Source organism: Podarcis cretensis (genome assembly GCF_951804945.1).
Source record: "Podarcis cretensis genome assembly, chromosome: 2".
NCBI lineage: Eukaryota > Metazoa > Chordata > Lepidosauria > Squamata > Lacertidae > Podarcis > Podarcis cretensis.
In genome coordinates this window covers 118,954,242-118,975,659 of record NC_137171.1, presented here as the reverse complement: position 1 = coordinate 118,975,659, position 21,418 = coordinate 118,954,242, and the positions used below count along the sequence as shown (strand labels likewise).

Below are 21,418 nucleotides of genomic sequence, written 5' to 3'. Positions count from 1 at the left end.
GGGCCAATAACATCTGTGCAGACTATTTATGTATGCAAGCTTAGGGATTATTTGTGCAGGGATTGCGGGCCTTGCGTTTTGTTTTGGATTTATTTATTATTTTATTTAATGAAACATACAGAATGCTCGATTATTGTGAAAACCTCAAACGGTTTACAAAACAAAAATAGAATTATTAATCAAAAAACTGTCAAAAGCCATCAAAAATTACTAAAGTAATAATTAAAGTAAAACATCGGGGGGGGGGGCGGAGCATCCGTAAACTGTATGATTGCTGAGCTGTTTGTGGGAAGTTACTGTTTGTGTGTGGAGAAGCTAGCCTTCCATACAAAGGTGAAATTTACACTTATTGTGCCTCACGCTGTTGCTTTTTTCCCTGCCCACCACTTGCATATTCCCCATTCCCCAAAAAGATGTCCAGGAGATTACGTGGCTGAGAAAAGTTCCTCACTCTACTACAGAGGATAATTTTGGAACACTCTCACTGTTGACGCCATTTTTATTCGTTTTTGTAACTGTATATGTTACTGCAACCCATTCTGGGACCTTACGGTAAAGGGCAGATAAGAAATCTTAACACCCGTATCTCTTCCGTCAATCATAATTTAAGGAACTTGAAGGCGCAACTATTGTGCCACGAAGGGGAAATGCTGAGGTAGAAAGATATACCAACTGTGAATATAAGACGCAGGACGGTTCGGACGAAAAGAGTAATTTCTTTTATTGAACCATTTCTTTTATTAAAAAATCTTCTTTAAAACAACCGGGGGGGAGTGGCAGAGGGAAAAGTGCTTCTTAATTATAAATCAGGGAACCTATGCTTTTGTTGCACAAAACACAGAATATAAATGGGTTCAGGTGTGTGCTAAAATTAGAGTTGTTAGAAAAATGCATAATATATATAGAGAGAGACAGAGATCTATTTTTTCCAAAAAGAAATCCTTCACTCTGGCTTATTTCATTTGAATGCAGCTGCGCTCATTAGGCTATTAAAAACCCCAGTAAAGAACATGCACTTGGAACAGGGGCGGCAAACAGTTACTGTGTGCAGGGCCGCATTCAGCCTTGGCTAGGCATCTGGGGGCCGCAGAAAAACGTTACTTGCGGCCACCTGCCCCCCTCTCAAATGCCCACTCTCTCACACCACACAAAGCCCCTCGCCCCCCTCAGGCGACCCGTCCCAATCGGGCTGAGGAGGAAGGTTATATCTCCCCGCACTTCGGTCAAATTCATTTTGGTTTCGGGGCCGGAAAGCGATATCAGGCAGCCCAACATTGGCTCAGCCAACTCCCATGTGAGACGGCAAGGACATTTTGCCAAACTCTCTTCCCCCAAACGTCTAACGCGACTGGATAACCTCAGGTCAACCGCAAGCGGGGAGCAGCGTAGCTTGCTGGTTTGTGCCAGAGGTGAGGGACCAGCTGTCTGATCCTCGGTCCCATTAACCCGCCTCCCAGTGGCTCCATGCACGGCGAATCCATCGCCGCAGGTCGGTTGCAACTGGGAGATTTGGAAGGGTTTTTTTAAAACATCCCACCCCTACTCCGTAACCCACACCCTTACAAAAACGCTCAGGCTGGAGGAACGGGGGAAGACTCTTCGTTTCTGCAATGAGTTCAAGCCTCATTGCTCTGCGGTAAAGATTGCATCCTGAAAACTGCGGCTCAAGAGATCTCCACCCACAAGCAGTCCAGCTCAGGGGGACAGATCTAATTTCCCTGTGTTTCTGTATCAAGCGGGGGGAAATGCGTGAGAGGTGACGTCGGCCTACTGTTACTATATTTCTGCGTCGGCTCTGCCCCCTTTTGCACCGGCTCCCCCCACCTCTGGCATGCAGGCCCCGGGGGCTGGGGAAGGTTAAGCCACAAGGAAGGCTCGAAAAGGGTCGTCCACACTTGGCCTTTTTAGGCACAGCTACCCTTGGCCGTCTGGAATGTACACCGATTCCTTGGTGGGGCTCGATGTTTCCGGAGATGCCCTCTCCAGCGAGCCGGGGAAATGGGTGCTCTGAGAAGGGGTGCTTTCTCCGTTGCAAAGCACCGGCGACACGCAGCCTGAGGGCGAGTTCAGAGAGGAGAAGCTGTCTGCGAACCCGGCGGCCGGGCTTTGGTCAGGCCTGAGCAGGGCCTCTCCGATTTTATTCAGGCCGGAGACGAGGCTCTGCAAGATGGTACCGAGATTGTCAATGGAGTTCAGAAAGGCTTTCCTCTCCTCCTTGATCTGCGCGTCCTCCTCTTTCATGAGCTGCACGTACTCCGAGAAAACCTTGCTGTCTTTCTCCATGGCGGACAGGAGCCGGGCGTTCTCCATGGAGGAGTGCTTCATCAGCCGCTCGATCATGTCGCTCTCGCCTTTTCGCTTCTTCTTGGTCCGCAGGATCGCCATGCAAGTGTCGGGGGACAGGGCAGGAGCCGGGCGGTTCGGGGCGGCAGCGTCTGGAAGGGCAACAAAGAGGAGAGCCTTAAGGGGATGCAGAGAGACTCGCCTATATGAGGAAAGGTGATAACAGTCGGGGGCTTTTAAAGGCCAGGAGTGTAAAAATTATACGAGGCATGGAGAAAGAAAGCTCCTCCTCTCGTCGTACCAGAATTTGGGTGCATCTATTGAAGGTTCAGGGACGCAGGTGGCGCTGTGGGTTAAAGCCTCAGCGCCTAGGGCTTGCCGATCGAAAGGTCGGCGGTTCGAATCCCTGCGGCGGGGTGCGCTCCCGCTGCTCGGTCCCAGCGCCTGCCAACCTAGCAGTTCGAAAGCACCTCCGGGTGCAAGTAGATAAATAGGGACCGCTTACCAGCGGGAAGGTAAACGGCGTTTCCGTGTGCGGCTCTGGCTCGCCAGAGCAGCGATGTCACGCTGGCCACGTGACCCGGAAGTGTCTCCGGACAGCGCTGGCCCCTGGCCTCTTAAGTGAGATGGGCGCACAACCCCAGAGTCTGTCAAGACTGGCCCGTACGGGCAGGGGTACCTTTACCTTTACCTTTATTGAAGGTTCAGGACAGACATAAGTACTTCTTAGTAAAATGTTAGAAATTGTTCCTGCAAGAGGCAACTTGGCTGTAAGTTAGTCACGTCCATTAATTCCAACGGATCTGAAACGTTGTCGTTTGCTAGGCTGTTGAGAGTTGCTTGGGAACCCCTTATTTCCCTCCCAGACCTACAGTTCGCAAAGTGGCTTAACTATCAATCCCTCTCGACCTTTTAATGTGTAGATCCAAATCAAATACTGTATTTTTCTGTGTATAAGAAAACCCCAATTTTTTTAAACCCAAAATTAAGAAACTAAGTTGTTTAGCTTTTTGGGGGGCGGGGGTCACATCCGCCAATGCAGTTACATAAGAGTATATATTTAAAGAATACAAATAAATGGGTAAGTTAAGTGAATTTAGATATGCAGAAGATAATAAAAATACATTTAAGGAACCACAGAAAGAGGGAGGAGGGAGTCAAGTTTTAAAAAGTTAAAATGATTGTAAAACCAGTTAAATGTATATATCTGAAAAGTGTAAATAATTTTAAAAACACAAAAACTATCTATCCCTCTATCCATTCCTCTCCGGGAATGGTCGCTCTGTGAAGGGGATAGGGGCCTATCCGGAGAACTCTCAGCACCCTTAGCAGCAGTTCCCAGAATGCATTGGGGGTAGCCATGGTTGTTTGAAGTGGCATAATACTGCTTTAAATGCGCAGATAGGGCCTTAGACTCACAATACGGAAGGCCCAGCTCCAAGTGGGATATGAGCTGTATGTGAGAGAGACAGCCCCAAAAACCTCGGTGATCAGGCAGAGAAATATGACCTCAGGCCCTCCCTAAGGCACACGTAGATATATATGTGTGTGTATACACACACACACACACACACACAGTATATATATTTTAAAGGATGAAAGGATTTTTAAAATAACATTTTTATGAAGTCTCCAAAAACATTTTAAGGCATTTATCACCATATACTATTATTTCTAACATCCAAAGTTTCTTATTGACTTCCCACCCCATCTTCTTCGTAAAGAATGCAAGTTTACTATCCCTCTCACCCTGCTTCTTTTTTCTCCCCCTCTCTTGTCTTTTTTTTTTTTTTTTTGAAAATAATATTTATTAAAGTTTTAAAGGTTACAAAAAGAAAAAAGAGAAAACACCAAGTTAGGCAAAAATTAGACAACACATCACAATAAGGGAATTTTTTTAATATAAAAAACAGAAAACAGAAAAATAGAAACAATTAAAAAAACACAACAAACCTTCCCATAACTTATCTTTCATTTGCTTGTTTCCTTGACCTCCTCACACCTCCCTTTTTTGTATTCCAGTTCGGTTAGCTATTTCAGCAAATCCTTTCCATCTTTCCCAGTTTTTATCCTATAATTTATCTTAATATAATGTAACTTTACCTTCCCTCCTTTCATCCATTAACAGTCTATTTTTACTTAGTCCTTTATAACATTTCTGCTAAAGCCACATAACTTCATTCCAGCCTCCTTCTAACATTCCTTAATTTTACAATGTTTCTGTAAATAAGCTTTAAATTTCTTCCAATCTTCCTCCACCGACTCTTCTCCCTGGTCTCGGATTCTGCCAGTCATCTCCGCCAGTTCCATGCAGTCCATCACCTTCATCTGCCATTCTTCCCGGGTGGGTAGATCTTGTGTCTTCCAGTACTTTGCACACCTAAATATTTATAAACTGCACTTTCAAAACCATGCACACGCCTCTATTTAAAACAAATTGGTGCACAACAAAAAAACCATAATAATTGGTTGGTTTGGGGTGTGAGAAAGTTCCAAACAAAACTGCTGTCTAAAAGACATCTAAAAGCAGGAGTGGTTCCTGCTGAACTATTGGCAAAGAGTTCCATAGGCAAGCGCCTTCCAGACCAAAGGCTCGGTCAGCTGAACCTCAGGCATGTGGGGGGCGTCAAAAGTGCTCCATCAGAAGATCTTGGTTGCCCTGGTTGTATCCTGGATCAAAGTTGTTAAGAGCCTTGCAAACTAATACAAGATCCTTCAGCCCGATAGCACAAAGCAGCAAGCACAAGTTTTGGAAACACCCAAGTTAGGTACTTGTTGTACAGCGAAACTTCGGTTCCCCAACGCCTCCGTTATCATACTTTTCGGCTTCCGAACGCCCAAAACCTGGAAGTAAACGCTCCAGTTGTCGAACGATTTTTGGAAGCCGAACATGCTACGCAGCTTCCATTTTGAGTTTCCCTATTGTATTGAGGCTTCTGTTTTCAGTTTTCGGTTGTCGAACGTTTCAGAAATTGAACGGTGTTCCAGAACGGATTATGTTCAACAACCAAGGTTTGACTGTACCTTGTTCCCACCTACAGTCCAGCTGCAGCATTCTGCACCAAGGATTATTGTTGTTGTTGTTGTTTAGTTGTGTCCGACTCTTCGTGACCCCCTGGACCAGAGCACGCCAGGCACTCCTGTCTTCCACTGCCTCCCGCAGTTTGGTCAAACTCATGCTGGTAGTTTCGAGAACACTGTCCAACCATCTCGTCCTCTGTCGTCCCCTTCTCCTTGTGCCCTCCATCGTTCCCAACATCAGGGTCTTTTCCAGGGAGTCTTCTCTTCTCATGAGGTGGCCAAAGTATTGGAGCCTCAGCTTCACGACCTGTCCCTCCAGTGAGCACACAGGGCTGATTTCCTTAAGAATGGAGAGGTTTGATCTTCTTGCAGTCCATGGGACTCTCAAGAGTCTCCTCCAGCACCACAATTCAAAAGCATCAATTCTTCGGTGATCAGCCTTCTTTATGGTGCAGCTCTCACTTCCATACATGACTACTAGGAAAACCAGAGCTTTAACTATACGGACCTTTGTTGGCAAGGTGATGTCTCTGCTTTTTAAGACGCTGTCTAGGTTTCTCATTGCTTTTCTCCTAAGAAGGTCCCCTTCATGGATCACTGTCTTGCCGTGGCGAAGGGGCTTGAATAACTCAGAGAAGCTATGAGCTATGCCGTGCAGGGCCACCCAAGATAGACAGGTCATAGTGGAGAGTTTTGACTAAACGTGATCCACCTGGAGCAGGAACCGGCACGCCACTCCAGTATCCCTGCCAAGAAAACTCCATGGACAAAGACAACAGGCACCAAGTATAGTCCCACAATAATCGAGTGTAGAAGACACCAATGATCTTAAAACCCATACCTTGTTCCTTCTCCACCTCTGTGTCTGCCTGGTCGGCTTCCATTTCCACCCCTATTCCGCTGGAGGCTGCATCTATTAAACGGGAAAGGCAGTCTGTTTGGGAGTGGACGGGTGGGGAATGAATTAACTGACGGACACTCTCTCAACCACATCCAAGTGGATGCAGCCCAAGCAGCTACTCGCTTGACATTTATTGATGCCAACAGCACTCACCAGAGCGATCTCCAACGATGCACGTCTCAATGCTTTCTTCTATGGCCTTTTCTTCGCTGAGACCATCTCCTAGGGAGAAATAATAATTTTTCAGAAAAGAAAATTGGGTAAAATTAAGCTAAAGCATATAGAAACAGGGTTGGGGAAGTGTAGCTCTCAAGATATTGCAGCTCCCATTATCTGCAACTGCTGGCCATGCTTTGCACAGAATCACAGAGCTGCAAGGGACCCCGAGGGTCATCTAGTCCAACCCCCTGCAGTGCAGGAATCTTTTTGCCCGACGTGGGGCTCAAGAGATTAAGAGTCTGATGCTCTGCCAGCTGAGCTATCCTTGGCTGGGGCTGTTGGGAGCTGACTAAATAAACACTCTTCTCTAAATGTGAGGCATGATTCACTCAGACCATGTGAGAAGTTTTATTCTGAAGAGCATACTGACAGGAGCGAGCCAGCAGTAAACCACGCCGAGCAAGTGCAGTTAACTCTTTATTAGTAAAAAAAACAGAATCAGCACAGGAGTGTCAGGCCTAAGAAGAAGAGAAGAGTTTGGATTTGATATCCTGCTTTATCGCTACCCTAAAGAGTCTCAAAGCGGCTCACTTTCTCCTTTCCCTTCCTCCCCCACAACAAACACTCTGTGAGGTGAATGGGGCTGAGAGACTTCAAATAAGCGTGACTAGCCCAAGGTCACCCAGCAGCTGCATGTGGAGGAGCGGGGAAGCGAACCCGGTTCACCAGATTACTAGTCTACCGCTCCTAACCACTTACACTACACTGGCTCTTGAGCAAAGCAACTCATCTCTGGCAAGTCTGGCCCCCATGAGGCAGTTGCAGAGACTGAAGGCCTCCCTAGAGATGGGAAGGCCTGGAAAAAACTAGGGGGGAAACCAGGTTTTTTTCCGGGCCTTCCCATCTCTAGGCATCCCCACAGCTGCCTAAGTCCCCTCCTCTCCAGGGCCTTTTCCAAATCTGAGACTGGGCTTACATGAAGCCAACCTCCTCCGCCCTTTTCATGCCTCTCCTGGTTCTGGGAGATCAGGCGGAAGGGACTTTGTCACAGCACAACAGGGAGACACCTGTGCCTCTTCCCCAGCCTGACTCATCTCTGCCTCTTGGCCTTCCTCATTCCCTGCTTCAGCTTCCGCCTCCAGTTCCGAACTTCTCTCTGCCACAGACTCTCCCCGCTCACTGAGCCCTGTTACCTCTTTGGCTTCCAACACTTCCTCCTCCCAGTCTTCTCCCTCCGACCCCTCATTGTCATCCCACCACCACTCCCTGAGCTCTGAGCCTTCTTCCCCTGGGGTTCCTCAGCATCCATCCAATCCATGACATATACCGAGCAATGAATAGCCCTTGGAGGAGAAAGCTGTGTGCCTCTGTGCGAGTTACTGTTCTGTCCTCCCTGGCGAGGGATGGTGGGAGTTGTAGCCCAACAATATCTGGATGGACTACAGGTTCCGCATCTCCATTCGACCTAATTTTGACAATGCAAGGGATTGAGCCCAGACCGCCTGCGTACAAACCAGGGGACCCCGAGAAGGTGCCATGGGATTCTGACCCATACAAATCAGGCAAACTGTTAAGATGCAAAGCGGATGCCTGTGGGGAAGCTGTGTTCCTGCAGCTGCTTATTAAGTGGCGGACTTTGGCCTCTCAAATTTTAGCATCACCCTGGCACCTACGCCACCACTGGCGCTCCATTCTCCATCCTTGTTTGGACACCCCCTGCAGGGCAACAGCACCGCCGGCCCCACCCTAAAACTGCCTCTGTTCCCATCAGCCCAACCAGCACGGCCAATGGCCAGAGGCCATGGGAGCTCAGCAATAGTTGGAAGGCGGCCAGTTCCGCCACCGCAACACGCAAAGTTCCCGCCCACTGCAGAAAGGAGGACCCTTGCTGACTCCCAATAAGAATGGCAGAGGGCTGTAGCTCGGAGAGAGAGCATCTGCTTTGCATGCCGAAGGTCCTGGGTTCAAATCCCACTGGCCTCTCCAGGTAGGGCTGGGAATCGTCCCCTGCCCGAACCCGTGGAGAGCTGCTGCCAGCCAGTGTGGATAATACACAGACAGCAGGATCTGTACAGTGGTACCTCAGGTTACAGACGCTTCAGGTTACAGACTCTGCTAACCCAGAAATAGTACCTCGGGTTAAGAACTTTGCTTCAGGATGAGAACAGAAATCGCGCAGTGGCAGCGGGAGGCCCCATTAGCTAAAGTGGTACCTCAGGTTAAGAACAGTTTCAGGTTAAGAACGGACCTCCAGAACGAATCACCGTATTTTTCGCTCCATAAGACGCACCTGACCATAAGACGCACCTAGTTTTTAGAGGGGGAATGCAAGGGGGAAAGTATTTTTAAAGGGAGCGCTGAGCACAACCTGTATTCATCCCATGGTCTGCTCAGCGCTTCCTTTTAAAATATTTTTTTCATGCATTCCCCCTCTAAAAGCCAGTCAGTCCCTTCTCCCTCCTCGGGGAAAAGCCCCCAAGAGCCGCTTGGAGTGTGTGGGCGACTTTTGGGGGCTTTTCCCGCCTGCCTCCCGCCTCCATTTGCTCCCTAAGACGCACACACACTTCCCCATACTTTTAAGGAGGGAAAAAGTGTGTCTTATGGAGCGAAAAATACGGTAAGCTCTTAACCCAAGGTACCCCTGTATAAGGCAGCTCCCCACATTCCTTTGTCCCTAATAAGACGAATTCTGCCCACCAGGTACAAGAACTTGGTTCACCATGTACTCCTCTGCACTTCCTGCTTGCGCATCCTGGGCACAAAGTTCCACGGTGCGCTCGGGAGCGGCAGCCTCCTTGGCGAGCGGCGCCGAGGCTCTTGTCTTTTTCTTAATGTTCCTAGGGATGCGCTTGGGCCGGACGGCCGCGTCCCCGTTGTGGAGGATGCTGTGCAGCTTTGCGTAGTAGGGGCAGGTGGCCGTGTGCTTCCCCGTCCGGGAGTTGTGGTTCACGACCCGCTGGTACTCCAGCCTCATGCACTTGGTCTTGGAGCGGCACTCCACGGCGTTGCGCCGGTGGCCGCGGCAGGCCATCTTGCGGGCGATGATCTCGAAGGCCTCGATGTTGCGGTGACTGGCACGCAGCTGCTCCTGGATCTTCGGCTCCCCCCAAATGTCCAAGAGGTCCAAGATTTCCTGGTGCCTCCAGGAGACGCCTCGCCCTTTCCTGCCGCTGCTCGAGAGGGACATGCCTTCGGGGAAACCGGGGTCGGAGGCACGGCTCAGCAGGTGCGCTTGGGTTACAAGGAAGGAAGGGAGAAGATAGACAGAATATATTACAATGAATTGCAAATTCAAATGTATCCCTATCGTGTTTTATGACTTCCTCGATATTGTATGTGGAACTGGTCTGTAACCGAAACAATAAAATTCACCTCCTAGACATAATACAGTGGTACCTCGGGTTAAGTATTTAATTCGTTCTGGAGGTCTGTTCTTAACCTGAAGCACCACTTTAGTTAATGGGGCCTCCTGCTGCTGCCGTGCCGCCAGAGCACGATTTCTGTTCTCATCCTGAAGCAAAGTTCTTAACCCGAGGTAATATTTCTGGGTTAGCGGAGTCTGTAACCTGAAGTGTATGTAACCTGAAGCATATGTAACCCGAGGTACCACTGTATATTACGAGGACAGGAAGAAACATCACGGACAGAATAATTACCACACGCAAGAGGAACAAAGTGAGAGTTTGAATGCTTCAGCTGTAGGACCGTAAATCATTTGATGTGCTATGCGAGTGAAAGTCATTAAAATTGCAGTTGCAGTATAATGGTGTGTTATTCTGACGAGGGTTAAGAAAATTTGTAATTTTCTTATTTTGGAACGCGGAAATAAAGTAAATCATTGAACCATCCATTCTAGCACGTGGGGGCCCATTTAAATTGTATAATTTGGCTTTTGAACGATTGGCATTATTAATGGTATTATAATTTGGCATTGTTATAATGAGGCTTTTACTCAATTTTTGTAATTGAAATCTAATAAAAATTACCCCCCCCCCCCACCGAAAAGAAAGAGGAAAAAACCAAGGAAGGAAGGAAGGGAAATTGTGTTACGCAAATCTGCAGTGCGATCGTTTACACCAGAGCTTGTGGACATACAACAGAAAAAATTTAGTGACTTGATATTAATTGAATACTCATTGGAATAATAACATTACTCCATCTTGCAATGTATTACAATTTTAAGTACTTTTCCACTTTTTTTCTTTATTTAACCTTGGCAAAATATTCCTGTCTGTCTGTCTGTCTATCCCACCCTTATCCTGAACAAGCTAGCCATAATTCCTTTATGTGTATCTGTGTGTGTGTGTGTGTGTGTGTGTGTGTGTGTAAATTTTTAATTAATTTTTCTGTTTTACAATTTAAAGTACTCATTTTTGCATCCTTAAGCTATCAATGACTTCCCTTCTCTTTCCATGGTTCATTTTACCTATATTATATCCCTGCATATTTTACAAAGGCTGTATCAATCGGTTTTCCATTATTACATCCATCAAAACTTACTTACACTGTTGAATTTATCTTAATGCTGCCAGTGTTTTCAGTGTTTATATTTAATAAACGTTTCCCAATCTTCTCTAAATGTATGTTCTTCTTGTTCTCCTATTCCAAATGTTAAGTCTGCAAGCTGCACGTATTCCATCAACTTATGTTGCCACTTTTCTTTGGCTGGGACCTCCCTTGTTTTCCAGATCCCACCCTTATCCTGAAGGAGCTCGACATAAGTCCTTTGTGGCCCCATAATTTCATCCTTATGCTGAATGTACGGGTGGCGCTGTGGGTTAAACCACAGAGCCAAGGACTTGCCGATCAGAAGGTCGGCGGTTCGAATCCCTGCGACCCCGGGGTGAGCTCCCGTTGCTCCTGCCAACCTAGCAGTTCGAAAGCAAGTCAAAGTGCAAGTAGATAAATAGGTACCGCTCCGGCGGGAAGGTAAACGGCATTTCCATGCACCGCTCTGGTTCGCTAGAAGCGGCTTAGTCATGCTGGCCACATGACCCAGAAGCTGTACGCCGGCTCCCTCGAACAATAAAGTGAGATGAGTACTGCAATCCCAGAGTCGGCCACGACTGGACCTAATGGTCAGGGGTCCCTTTACCTTTCCCTTACTTGCTTGAATGCTCCAATCCTGTTTAGGGAAGTTTTTAATATTTAATGCTGTATTGTTTTTAACATTCGATTGGGAGCAGCCCAGAGTGGCTGGGGAAACTCAGCCAGATGGGCAGGGTATAAATAATAAATTATAATTATAATAAATTATAATTATAATTACTACTACTACTACTACTACTATCCGGGACTCACCTTCCTCACCGGCCTTGCTGGGGAAAGAAATATTCTCTTGGCATCTTTCTGGCAGAGCCTCATACTCTTCCTTGATCACGGGAGCTTCGTCCTGGAAGTTCTCCACCTTGATCTTCTTTAGAGATCTGGCACCTTTGGGAACCAGATATGGAGGGAAGGAGAGAAAGAGAGAGAAATACATGAAAACTCAGTTCTAGGCAGAAACATTAATCTAATGGGTTGCTTGTGCGTAAGCCGCAAACTGCTCCGAGCTGAGTAGTTTGGTTAAAACTTTCCCCAGGCTGAACAGTCAGTACACCGTGACTGTCTCAATCACTGGAAGAATCTGTCAGTGGGCGTTTCCTGAATTTCTTCCAACATAGCAGTTCTTTCACACCCAATCGACGCCTGCCTTCTCTGCGCGAAAGCTTCCTGCGCAGAGTGGGCGTCCCCAGAGGAGGTCCCGTGCTCTCCCCGCTGGTTCCACTGGAAGAGTCCTGGAGCCTTCTCTCCGCAGCTCCCTCAGACTCCCCTTTCTCCCTGGCGTCACGTCTATTTCCTTCCCCAGAGGAATCTTCCTCTCTCTCTTTGCTGTTTCCCTCTCCAGCATCATTAGGGAGCCTCACCACAACCCTTGGCTCCGATGGCAGTTTCCTGACAATTAACAAACAGGTCAAAAAAAAGGAACTACTTGCTGGATTATAATAATAATAATAATAATAATAATAATAATAATAATTTATTATTTATACCCCGCCCATCTGGCTGAGTTTCCCCAGCCACTCTGGGCGGCTCCCAATCAGTGTTAAAAACAGTACAGCATTACATATTAAAAACTTCCCTGAACAGGGCTGCCTTAAGATGTCTTCTGAATGTCAGGTAATTCTTTATCTCTTTGACATCTGATGGGAGGGCGTTCCACAGGGCGGGCGCCACTACCGAGAAGGCCCTCTGCCTGGTTCCCTGTAGCCTCACTTCTCGCAATGAGGGAACCGCCAGAAGGCCCTCGGCGCTGGATCTCAGTGTCCGGGCTGAACGATGGGGGTGGAGACGCTCCTTCAGGTATACAGGACCGAGGCCGTTTAGGGCTCTAAAGGTCAGCACCAACACTTTGAATCGTGCTCGGAAACGTACTGGGAGCCAGTGCAGATCTCTCAGAACCGGTGTTATGTGGTCCCGGCGGCCACTCCCAGTCACCAGTCTAGCTGCCGCATTCTGGATTAGTTGCAGTTTCCGGGTCACCTTCAAAGGTAGCCCCACGTAGAGCGCGTTGCAGTAGTCCAAGCGTGAGATAACCAGAGCATGCACCACTCTGGCGAGACAGTCCGCGGGGAGGTAGGGTCTTAGCCTGCGTACCAGGTGGAGCTGGTAGACAGCTGCCCTGGACACAGAGTTAACCTGCGCCTCCATGGACAGCTGTGAGTCCAAAATGACTCCCAGGCTGCGCACCTGGTCCTTCAGGGGCACAGTTACCCCATTCAGGACCAGGGAATCCTCCACACCTGCCCACCTCCTGTCCCCCAAAAACAGTACTTCTGTCTTGTCAGGATTCAACCTCAATCTGTTGGCCGCCATCCAACCTCCAACCGCCTCCAGGCACTCACACAGGACCTTCACCGCCTTCACTGGTTCTGATTTAAAAGAGAGGTAGAGCTGGGTGTCATCTGCATACTGATGAACACCCAGTCCAAACCCCCTGATGATCTCTCCCAGCGGCTTCATATAGATGTTAAAAAGCATGGGGGAGAGGACGGAACCCTGAGGTACCCCACAAGTGAGGGCCCAAGGGTCTGAACACTCATCCCCCACCACCACTTTCTGAACACGGCCCAGGAGGAAGGAGCGAAACCACTGTATAACAGGATTGACAAAAGCAGCATCTAATATCCACAAATCCCTACCAGTAGACAGGAGTCTTCTGCTTCCACCAAAGCAGGGGAAAGTCACATTTTTACATTAATGTAAAATATTAATATAAATAACACAAACACACAATATGTAAGCAAATATATTTTAAACACCTTATTTTTACATTTAGTATTTGCAAAAATAAAAAATGCTGTATTGTACCGATGTTGCATTTTAGGAATTTTGATATATTTTCGTGTTTTGTATCCAGTTGATTTTTGTGATTCTTTTACCTAAATATAAACAGTTTAGCGGTGTTTATTTATGTTAGGTAAAATGTGGAATTATGAGTATCATTACTAGAAATATTTAATTATCATACACAGAACATGGAATTGTGACTATTAATTAGCAATAATAGTCATTTTACGTATAATTATTTAATTGTGAGTTGAATCCCACCCTGTATTTCTTATATTGAGTCCTTTTTGCTGGGATCCGTTAAGGCACCCAAAGACTTCGGGTTAAGTAATAATAATAATAATAATAATTTATTATTTGTACCCCGCCCATCTGGCTGGGTCTCCCCAGCCACTCTGGGCGGCTTCCATAAAAACCAAAAATACACTAAAATATCACAGATTAAAAACTTCCCTGAACAGGGCTGCCTTAAGATGTCTTCTGAATGTCAGGTAGTTATTTATTGCTTTGACATCTGATGGGAGGGCGTTCCACAGGGCAGGCGCCACGACCGAGAAGGCCCTCTGCCTGGTTCCCTGTAGCTTTGCTTCTCGCAATGAGGGAACCGCCAGAAGGCCCTCGGCACTGGACCTCAGCGTCCGGGCAGAATGTTATTGCCATCGCTATTATTTCTTGTTGGCTTAAAGTGGCACGATGCTGATTTGTCAGGGGCTGGCGTGGCCTCAGAGACACACACTCACCTGTGGATCTGATCTCTTCCATGGAGCCTTTGGCAAAGAGGTCTTTTCTGTCTTCTTCCAGCCAGGAGATGAGGTCAGATCTGGAGCTCACATGTCCATCTTGAAATAGAGATGCAGTAATGTCAGGGTCTGGACTGAGGAGGAGTGGTGGGAGCCCCCCTCCCTTTTCCTGAACCTTCCCAAGGGCAGGAGGACAGTATTGATTTAGAACAGCGGTTTGCAGAAGGGCATAGTCCAGAGGGGAAAAGCTGGGAAATACTGGGTGAGCAGCAGCTAGAAGAGGAAACACAGGAGAGACGGCTGGCAGATTCAGTGTCCTTGGAAAGCATTCCTGACCCCCCTTCGCCTAAGACTAGACAGGCTTTGAGAGTGATAGATCAGAGAGCGCAGTGGCAACAAGCTCAGATTACCCAATGTAGGAGTAACGTTCTGGAGCCCCGTTCGCATCCTGAAGCGAACGCAACCCGCATCTGCGCATGACGTCATTTTGAGCGTCTGTGCATGTGCGAGCGGCGAAACCGCTCCGTTACTTCTGGGTCGCCGCGGAGCGTAACCTGAGAACGCTCAAACTGAAGCATATTTAACCCAAGGTATGACTGTACAGAGGGACGTGGGTGGCGCTGTGGGCTAAACCACAAAGCCTAGGCCTTGCCGATCAGAAGGTCGGCGGTTCGAATCCCCACGATGGGGTGAGCTCCCGTTTCTCGGTCCCTGCTCCTGCCCAGCTAGCTGTTCGAAAGCATGTCAAAGTGCAAGTAGATAAATAGGTACCACTCCAGCGGGAAGCTAAACGGCGTTTCCGTGGGCTGTTCTGGTTCGCCAGAAGCGGCTTCGTCATGCTGGTCACATGACCCAGAAGCAGTACGCCGGCTCCCTCGGCCAATAAAGCGAGATGAGCACCACAACCCCAGAGTCGGCCACAACTGGACCTAACGGTCAAGGGTCCCTTTACCTTTTTATGACTGTACAAGGTTTCCCCAGCCACTCTGGGCAGCTCCCAACAGCATATTAAAAACAGGATAAAACATCAAACATTAAAAACTTCCCTACACGGGCCTTCCTTCAGATGCCTTCTAAAAGTCAGATACAGTGGAACCTCGGGTTGCAAATGTGATCCATGTTCGCAACCCGCAGTGCCACGTCTGCGCATGCACGGGTCGCAATTCGTCGCTTCTGCGCATGCGCAAAGTGTGATTTAGCGCTTCTGCACATGTGCAAGCACCGAAACCCGAAAGTAACCCGTTCCAGTACTTGCAGGTTCGGCGCGGTGCGCAACCTGAAAGCGCACAACCTGAATCGTCTGTAACCCGAGGTACCACTGTACAGTGGTACCTCGGGTTACATACGCTTCAGGTTACAGACGCTTCAGGTTACAGACTCCACTAAACCAGAAATAGTACCTCGGGTTAAGAACTTTGCTTCAGGATGAGAACAGAAATTGCGCGGCGGCAGCAGCAGCAGCAGCAGCAGCAGGCCCTATTAGCTAAAGTAGTGTTTCAGGTTAAGAACAGTTTCAGGTTAAGAACGAACCTCTGGAACGAATTAAGTACTTAACCTGAGGTACCACTGTAGTTGTTTATTTCCTTGACATCTGATTGGGCCGAGAAGGCCCGAGAAGGTTAAGGAAGCTGGGTATGTTTAAGCCTGGAAAATAAGGGACTGAGAGGCGATGTGATAGCTACAGTGGTGCCCCGCAAGACGAACGCCTCGCAAGACGGAAAACCCGCTAGACGAAAGGGTTTTCCGTTTTGGAGGCGCTTCGCAAAACGAATTTCCCTATGGGCTTGCTTCACAAGACGAAAATGTCTTGCGAGTTCCTGCTGGTTTCCCCCCCCCCCTTTTTCTAAGCCGCTAAGCCGCTTATCAGCTGATCCACTAAGCCGCTAAACCGCTAAAAGCCGCTAATAGCGCTAATCCGCTAAGCCGTCAATGGGCTTGCTTCGCAAGACGACTAAACCGCAAGACGAAGAGAATCGCGGAACGGATTCTTTTCGTCTTGCGAGGCACCACTGTATCTTTAAATATCTCAAGGGCTGTCACATGGAGCAAGCTTGTTTTTTCCTGCTCCGCAGGGTAGGATTCAAAGAAGCTGCTTCAAGTTGCAAGGAAGGAGATTCCGACTAAACTTCAGGAAGAACTTATTGACAGTGAGAGCTGCTCAACAGTGGAATGGCTTCCGTTTGGAGGTGGTGGACTCTCCTTCCTTGAAGGTTTTTAAGCAGAGTTTGGATGGCCATCTGTCATGGATGCTTTAGCTGAGATTCCTGCATCGCAGGGGGTTGGACTAGATGACCCTCGGGGTCCCTTCATAGCTGTCAATGTTTCCCTTTTTTTTAAGGGAAATTCCCTTATTTCGAATAGGATTCCTCACAAGGGAAACGTTGCCAGCTATGGGTCCCTTCCAACTCTACAATTCTATGATTCTGTGAACAGGATGTTGGGACTAGCAAGGCTGTGAGGCAGGACACAGCAGGACCTTAGTATCCTGGCTACAGGGAAAAGGGATCCTTACCCAGAGAGGTCACCAAGTTGTGAATCTCCAGCATGACCTCTGGTTCAGATCCAGCAGGCCCCGCTTCTCCTCGGTGAAGTGCACGGCTGCCGTTTCTTCCACCAGCCCCTGGAAGAAGAAGAAGAAGAAAACCGTTTCCTTCCACACTGCAGGCAGGGAATGAAAACCATCTCCTTCCCTCTCAGAAATGGAAAGCGGGTGTGGTAAGCCGAGCACGTTCACATGCAGAGTTTGAAACTGATGTTCAGATCATAGCTGTCAACTTTTCCCTTTTCTTGCGAGGAATCCTATTCGGAATAAGGGAATATCCCTTTAAAAAGGGGGGAAAGTTGACAGCTATGGTTCAGATAAGTTCAGAGGACCCCACAAACTTACGTAACACAAGAACCTGCCTTGTACAAAGGGCTTCATTAAAAACCCTGAGAGGAAGGGAAAGATTATGGTGGGCCCCGTACACAATACAAAATAAAACCAACACTAAATCGTAAAATATGATTTTAAAACAAAATAGATTTATGGCAGAATGCACATGGCAGAATCTGATCTCCTCGCATTATTTCAGTTTACATTAGTAGGAGGCCTCCTGGTTTAGGTGGGGCTAAGCACTGAAAAGAGAAAAACGAGGGCAGTAGTGTTGGGAGCTAAAGAAATATAAGCTAGGCACACTTTAAATCTAGGTTATGTTTGCCCCAACGGAACGTCCCTCAAAATCCCTTCCAACACCATAATTCTCTCAACTACACTGCAACTCGCTCTTACAACAGTTCACTTGTCCAAGTACGCAAGAAGAAACACACACACGGGGAAATGGAAATGGAATTAACTATGGAAGCTTTTAAACTGTGTTCACCAACTTGGCGCCCAAAAATCTCCAGTTGGGCCCACGCCAGGAGCAAAACACGTCCGGGGAATTTCGAACACCGGGGTGGGGGTGGGGAATGAAATGTAAGGATGTCTAACAAATTCTGGTGTTTTTTCCATTATGACAACTTTGATGTGTTTTCTTTAAAGTCAATTTCTTCTTTACAAAAAAAACCCCTCTTTCTTTCCCTGCAGGGCCCTCGGCATGTGCTGATTCTGCCTATTGTGCAATCCAGCCCTGCTTACGCAGCGTCAGCCCACTGGTCCGTGTGGTTCACTGCTGCCTTCACTGAGTGTTATGAGATGGACCGTTGTGACCTACAAGGCGATTACACAAAGGTAATGAAAACGCTTGTGCGTACTAGCAACAATCCAAAATAAACAGAGCTTAAAGCCCAAAGCCACACACATCTTTGCAATTAAGCTTCTCCCTCTTGCACAGACCTTCTGCGTGCAAAGCAGAGGCAGAGCTGAGCTGCGGTGACTTCTCTTAAATAAAAAGTAAGATTCTAGTCCTCCTGGTTTAAACGATGTTCTGTTTAAATAGGAACTTATACCTTTGGTCCATATAGCTCAGTATTGTCTACACTGACTGGCAGAGGCTCTCCCGGGTTGCAGGCAGGGGGTATTCCCAGGACAACCCGGAGATACTGGGGACTGAACTTGAGACCTTCTGAACGCCAAGCAGGTGCTCTAGCACTGAGCTACGCTCCTTCCTCAAATACAAGTCCGCATCAAGGCAATCCAAATGCTGTACCTACAAAAGTCCTGAGGTCTGCAAGCTCTCTATAAACTGTGCCAAATGGCATAATCTTTGCACAATTTGGGCTTCCTTAGTCATGGGAGATGGGAGTGAAGAAAACGTGAAAGCCGTGAAAGATCTATCACCTTCCTGTCATTGGAAATCTCAATTCAGCCAACACGCCCTCTGGGTTCTGAGATTCCTCCTAAACATTTCATTTTTAAAAATAACTTTTATTAAGGTTTATGGTTTTTTAAAATACATTTTATTAAGGTTTATAGATACATCCTGTGCCCTTTTAAAATGTGGCTCTTTTTGACGGGGGTGTTATTAGGTTGTTGTTTTTATTCTGATTATATATATTGTGGTTTTTATGTTGATGTTTAAAAAGTGTCTAAATATGGCTAAATACCGTATTTTTCACTCTATAAGACGCACCAGACCACAAGACGCACCTAGTTTTTGGAGGAGGAAAACAAGAAAAAAAATATTCTGAATCTCAGAAGCCAGAACAGCAAGAGGGATCGCTACGCAGTGAAAGCTTGCTGTTCTGGCTTCTGGGATAGCTGCGCAGCCGGTATTCGCTCCATAAGACGCACACACATTTCCCCTTACTTTTTAGGAGGGGAACAGTGAGTCTTATAGAGCAAAAAATACGGTATATTGCACAAATATGTCATTATTCATCTTTCCCATATTTTTCTTTTTCTCGTTGTATTTATTAAGTTTTATAAACAAACATAACACAGCGATTAAAGATTATGGATATGTTACTTCCCTTCTTTGATTAAAATTATTAATATCTTCAGATTGTTGTTTGGGATTTCTCCAGTTCTGACAGATTAGCATTCTAGCTGCCATTGTAAATTGAGCGACCATTTCCAGGTCTTTCTCCTATGTTAGGCCTCTAAGATATCCAAATGAAATTACTAAAGGGGCCTTTGGAAGATCGTATCTGAGGATTCAAATTCTCCTTCATTTCTATTAAGGCAGCTTTCAAAAAGTTCACGCAGCACATGAAAAGAGATTTGCATTGGGAGGAGAATTTATTTCACAGAAGTCTTTCAGGGAGTTTGGGGCCTGAGCCACTCAGGGTTTTAAACACTAACGCAAACACCTGGAAGCTGGGATAGCTCCGTACTTAGAACATGAGACTCTCAATCTCAAGGTTGTGGGTTTGAGCACCACATTGGGCAAAAGATTCCTGGATTGCAGGGAGATGACGCTTATGGTCTTGAATCGGACCCGGAACCGAACTGGCAAACCAGCACAGCTGTCACGGATGCAATAACAGCACATCAATGGCCAATTTGTAAAGTGCTTTGAGGTTTTCTCACAATCAAGAGGTGTATAAATTTTACGGAAAAAACAGAGAAGCAGCTTCATACTGGACCATCTGCACATCAGTCCGTTTTATTAGTGGTTCTGTGACAATTCCCTAATGGCATTTCATCACTGTTGTCTTGAGGGATGCTCCTGCATATAGCCCAACAAAAAGAGGACCAACAACACACACCCACACCCACATCTGTGGTATGCAAAGTTACAGGACTTCAGCAGGATGTTACAAGAATCGATCGTAAACAAAGCCCTGAAACTTTTTCAAGCACAAACTGTACTGAAATCGGGATTGCGTAAAACCGCCCTGATACCCTCACGAATGTACAAAAAAATAGAGCAAGAAGAAAATGGAAGGGAGAGAGGAAGGGGAAATAAGTTTTTTCCACATGACTTAGGCTGCATACAAAACATATGTTTAAAGCACATCATCACTTCTCCCCGACAAAGAATCCTGCGGATGGTAGCTCACCCCTCCCAAACCTTCAATTCCTGGCACTCATAACAAACTACAATTTCTTTTTTGGGGGTGGGGGGATGTGATGTGCTTTAACTGCCTGGTGTGTCTTCTCCATTTTGTCCCACCTGAAGAACTTCCTCATGGCAAAAAGCTGTTAAAGGGTACATGCCAATAGAATTTTATTTATTTTTAATAAAGGGGGGAAAGTGGCACGATTGGGGTTCCCCCCTTGTAATGCCAGGAAAAGCAAACAGAACCAGCCACCAGGGGAAGAATACAAAGAATTTATTTGACAACAGCGACCCACGGGGGGGATTAAAGGATTAAAATCTGGAAAGCTGGAGGAGACCCCCCCCCTCTCTCTTCCCCCATAAACCTCCAGCCAGAATCCCAACCATCAACAACCTCCCCTGCAAACGGATCTTTGAAGTTTCAAATATATATATATATATATATATATATATATATATATAAAAGATTGCAAACACCAGGAAGGGAGGAGCGGGAAGCAGAGTGCTGTTGGAAAAGAATTTGCAAGCTATTAACACAAAAGTTTTCTTTTGCTGCTGTGGAAAGGGAGGGGCGGGGGAGCAAAATAATTTGCTTGCAATTATTTTGGGGGGTGGGGGGCACCCTTGCTGGGACCCCCCGGGGAGAGGGTGGGGGTTTGGGGGGGTGGCACTTCCTTCCCCAGCGCCCCTCCCCCCTCCCCCAAGGGTGCACCTTTAACACGGGGCTCCCCCGGCGAGAGGAACAGCCCGGTCCGGCATCGCTGCAGACGCAAATCTCTGGGAAGCACAAAGAGGTTCACATGGGCCCCCCTTGCATTTCCCAGGTGGGCGGGACAGGAAGGAGTCCTCGGTGACGCGGCGCCACGCCGCCCTTCTAGTCCACCCCGCCTCGCTGGTTATGTAACCCTCTGCTCTGGAGAGAGACACAAAAGATGGGGGGGGGGATGCGGTGCCAGGAGGGAGATCTGGGTCTACTGGGTTTGGGTTGGGGTTTTTTTGGGGCAGTGGATGGGTGAGGATTTCTGAGCACACTACAAATGGGAAGGACAAAAAAATATATT

The 21,418-nt window shown here is 47.3% G+C and overlaps 1 protein-coding gene across 1 annotated transcript; it reads right to left on the bottom strand.

Annotated features, from left to right (window-relative positions):
• Positions 1-481: 481 nt before the first annotated feature.
• Positions 482-21,190, bottom strand: LOC307208703 (uncharacterized protein). Its single transcript, XM_079963580.1, has 8 exons — positions 21,070-21,190; positions 16,946-17,053; positions 14,434-14,532; positions 11,666-11,797; positions 9,062-9,595; positions 6,359-6,427; positions 6,146-6,217; positions 482-2,435 (listed from the first exon to the last, which is right to left on the bottom strand). The coding sequence occupies exons 2-8, from the start codon at positions 16,977-16,979 to the stop codon at positions 1,915-1,917; spliced, it is 1,461 nt and encodes a 486-aa protein (XP_079819706.1). The 5' UTR covers positions 16,980-17,053; positions 21,070-21,190; the 3' UTR covers positions 482-1,914.
• Positions 21,191-21,418: the final 228 nt, after the last annotated feature.

Bases quoted from the DNA above. Each gene is read 5' to 3' on its own strand.
- LOC307208703 (XM_079963580.1), bottom strand. From the start codon at position 16,979: ATGCTGGAGATTCACAACTTGGTGACCTCTCTGG. The intron at 6,428-9,061 runs GTGGGCAGAATT...ATTTCTCCCTAG, and splicing joins GAACCAAGTTCTTGTACCTG to GAGATGGTCTCAGCGAAGAA. The intron at 6,218-6,358 runs GTGAGTGCTGTT...CCCGTTTAATAG, and splicing joins CATCGTTGGAGATCGCTCTG to ATGCAGCCTCCAGCGGAATA.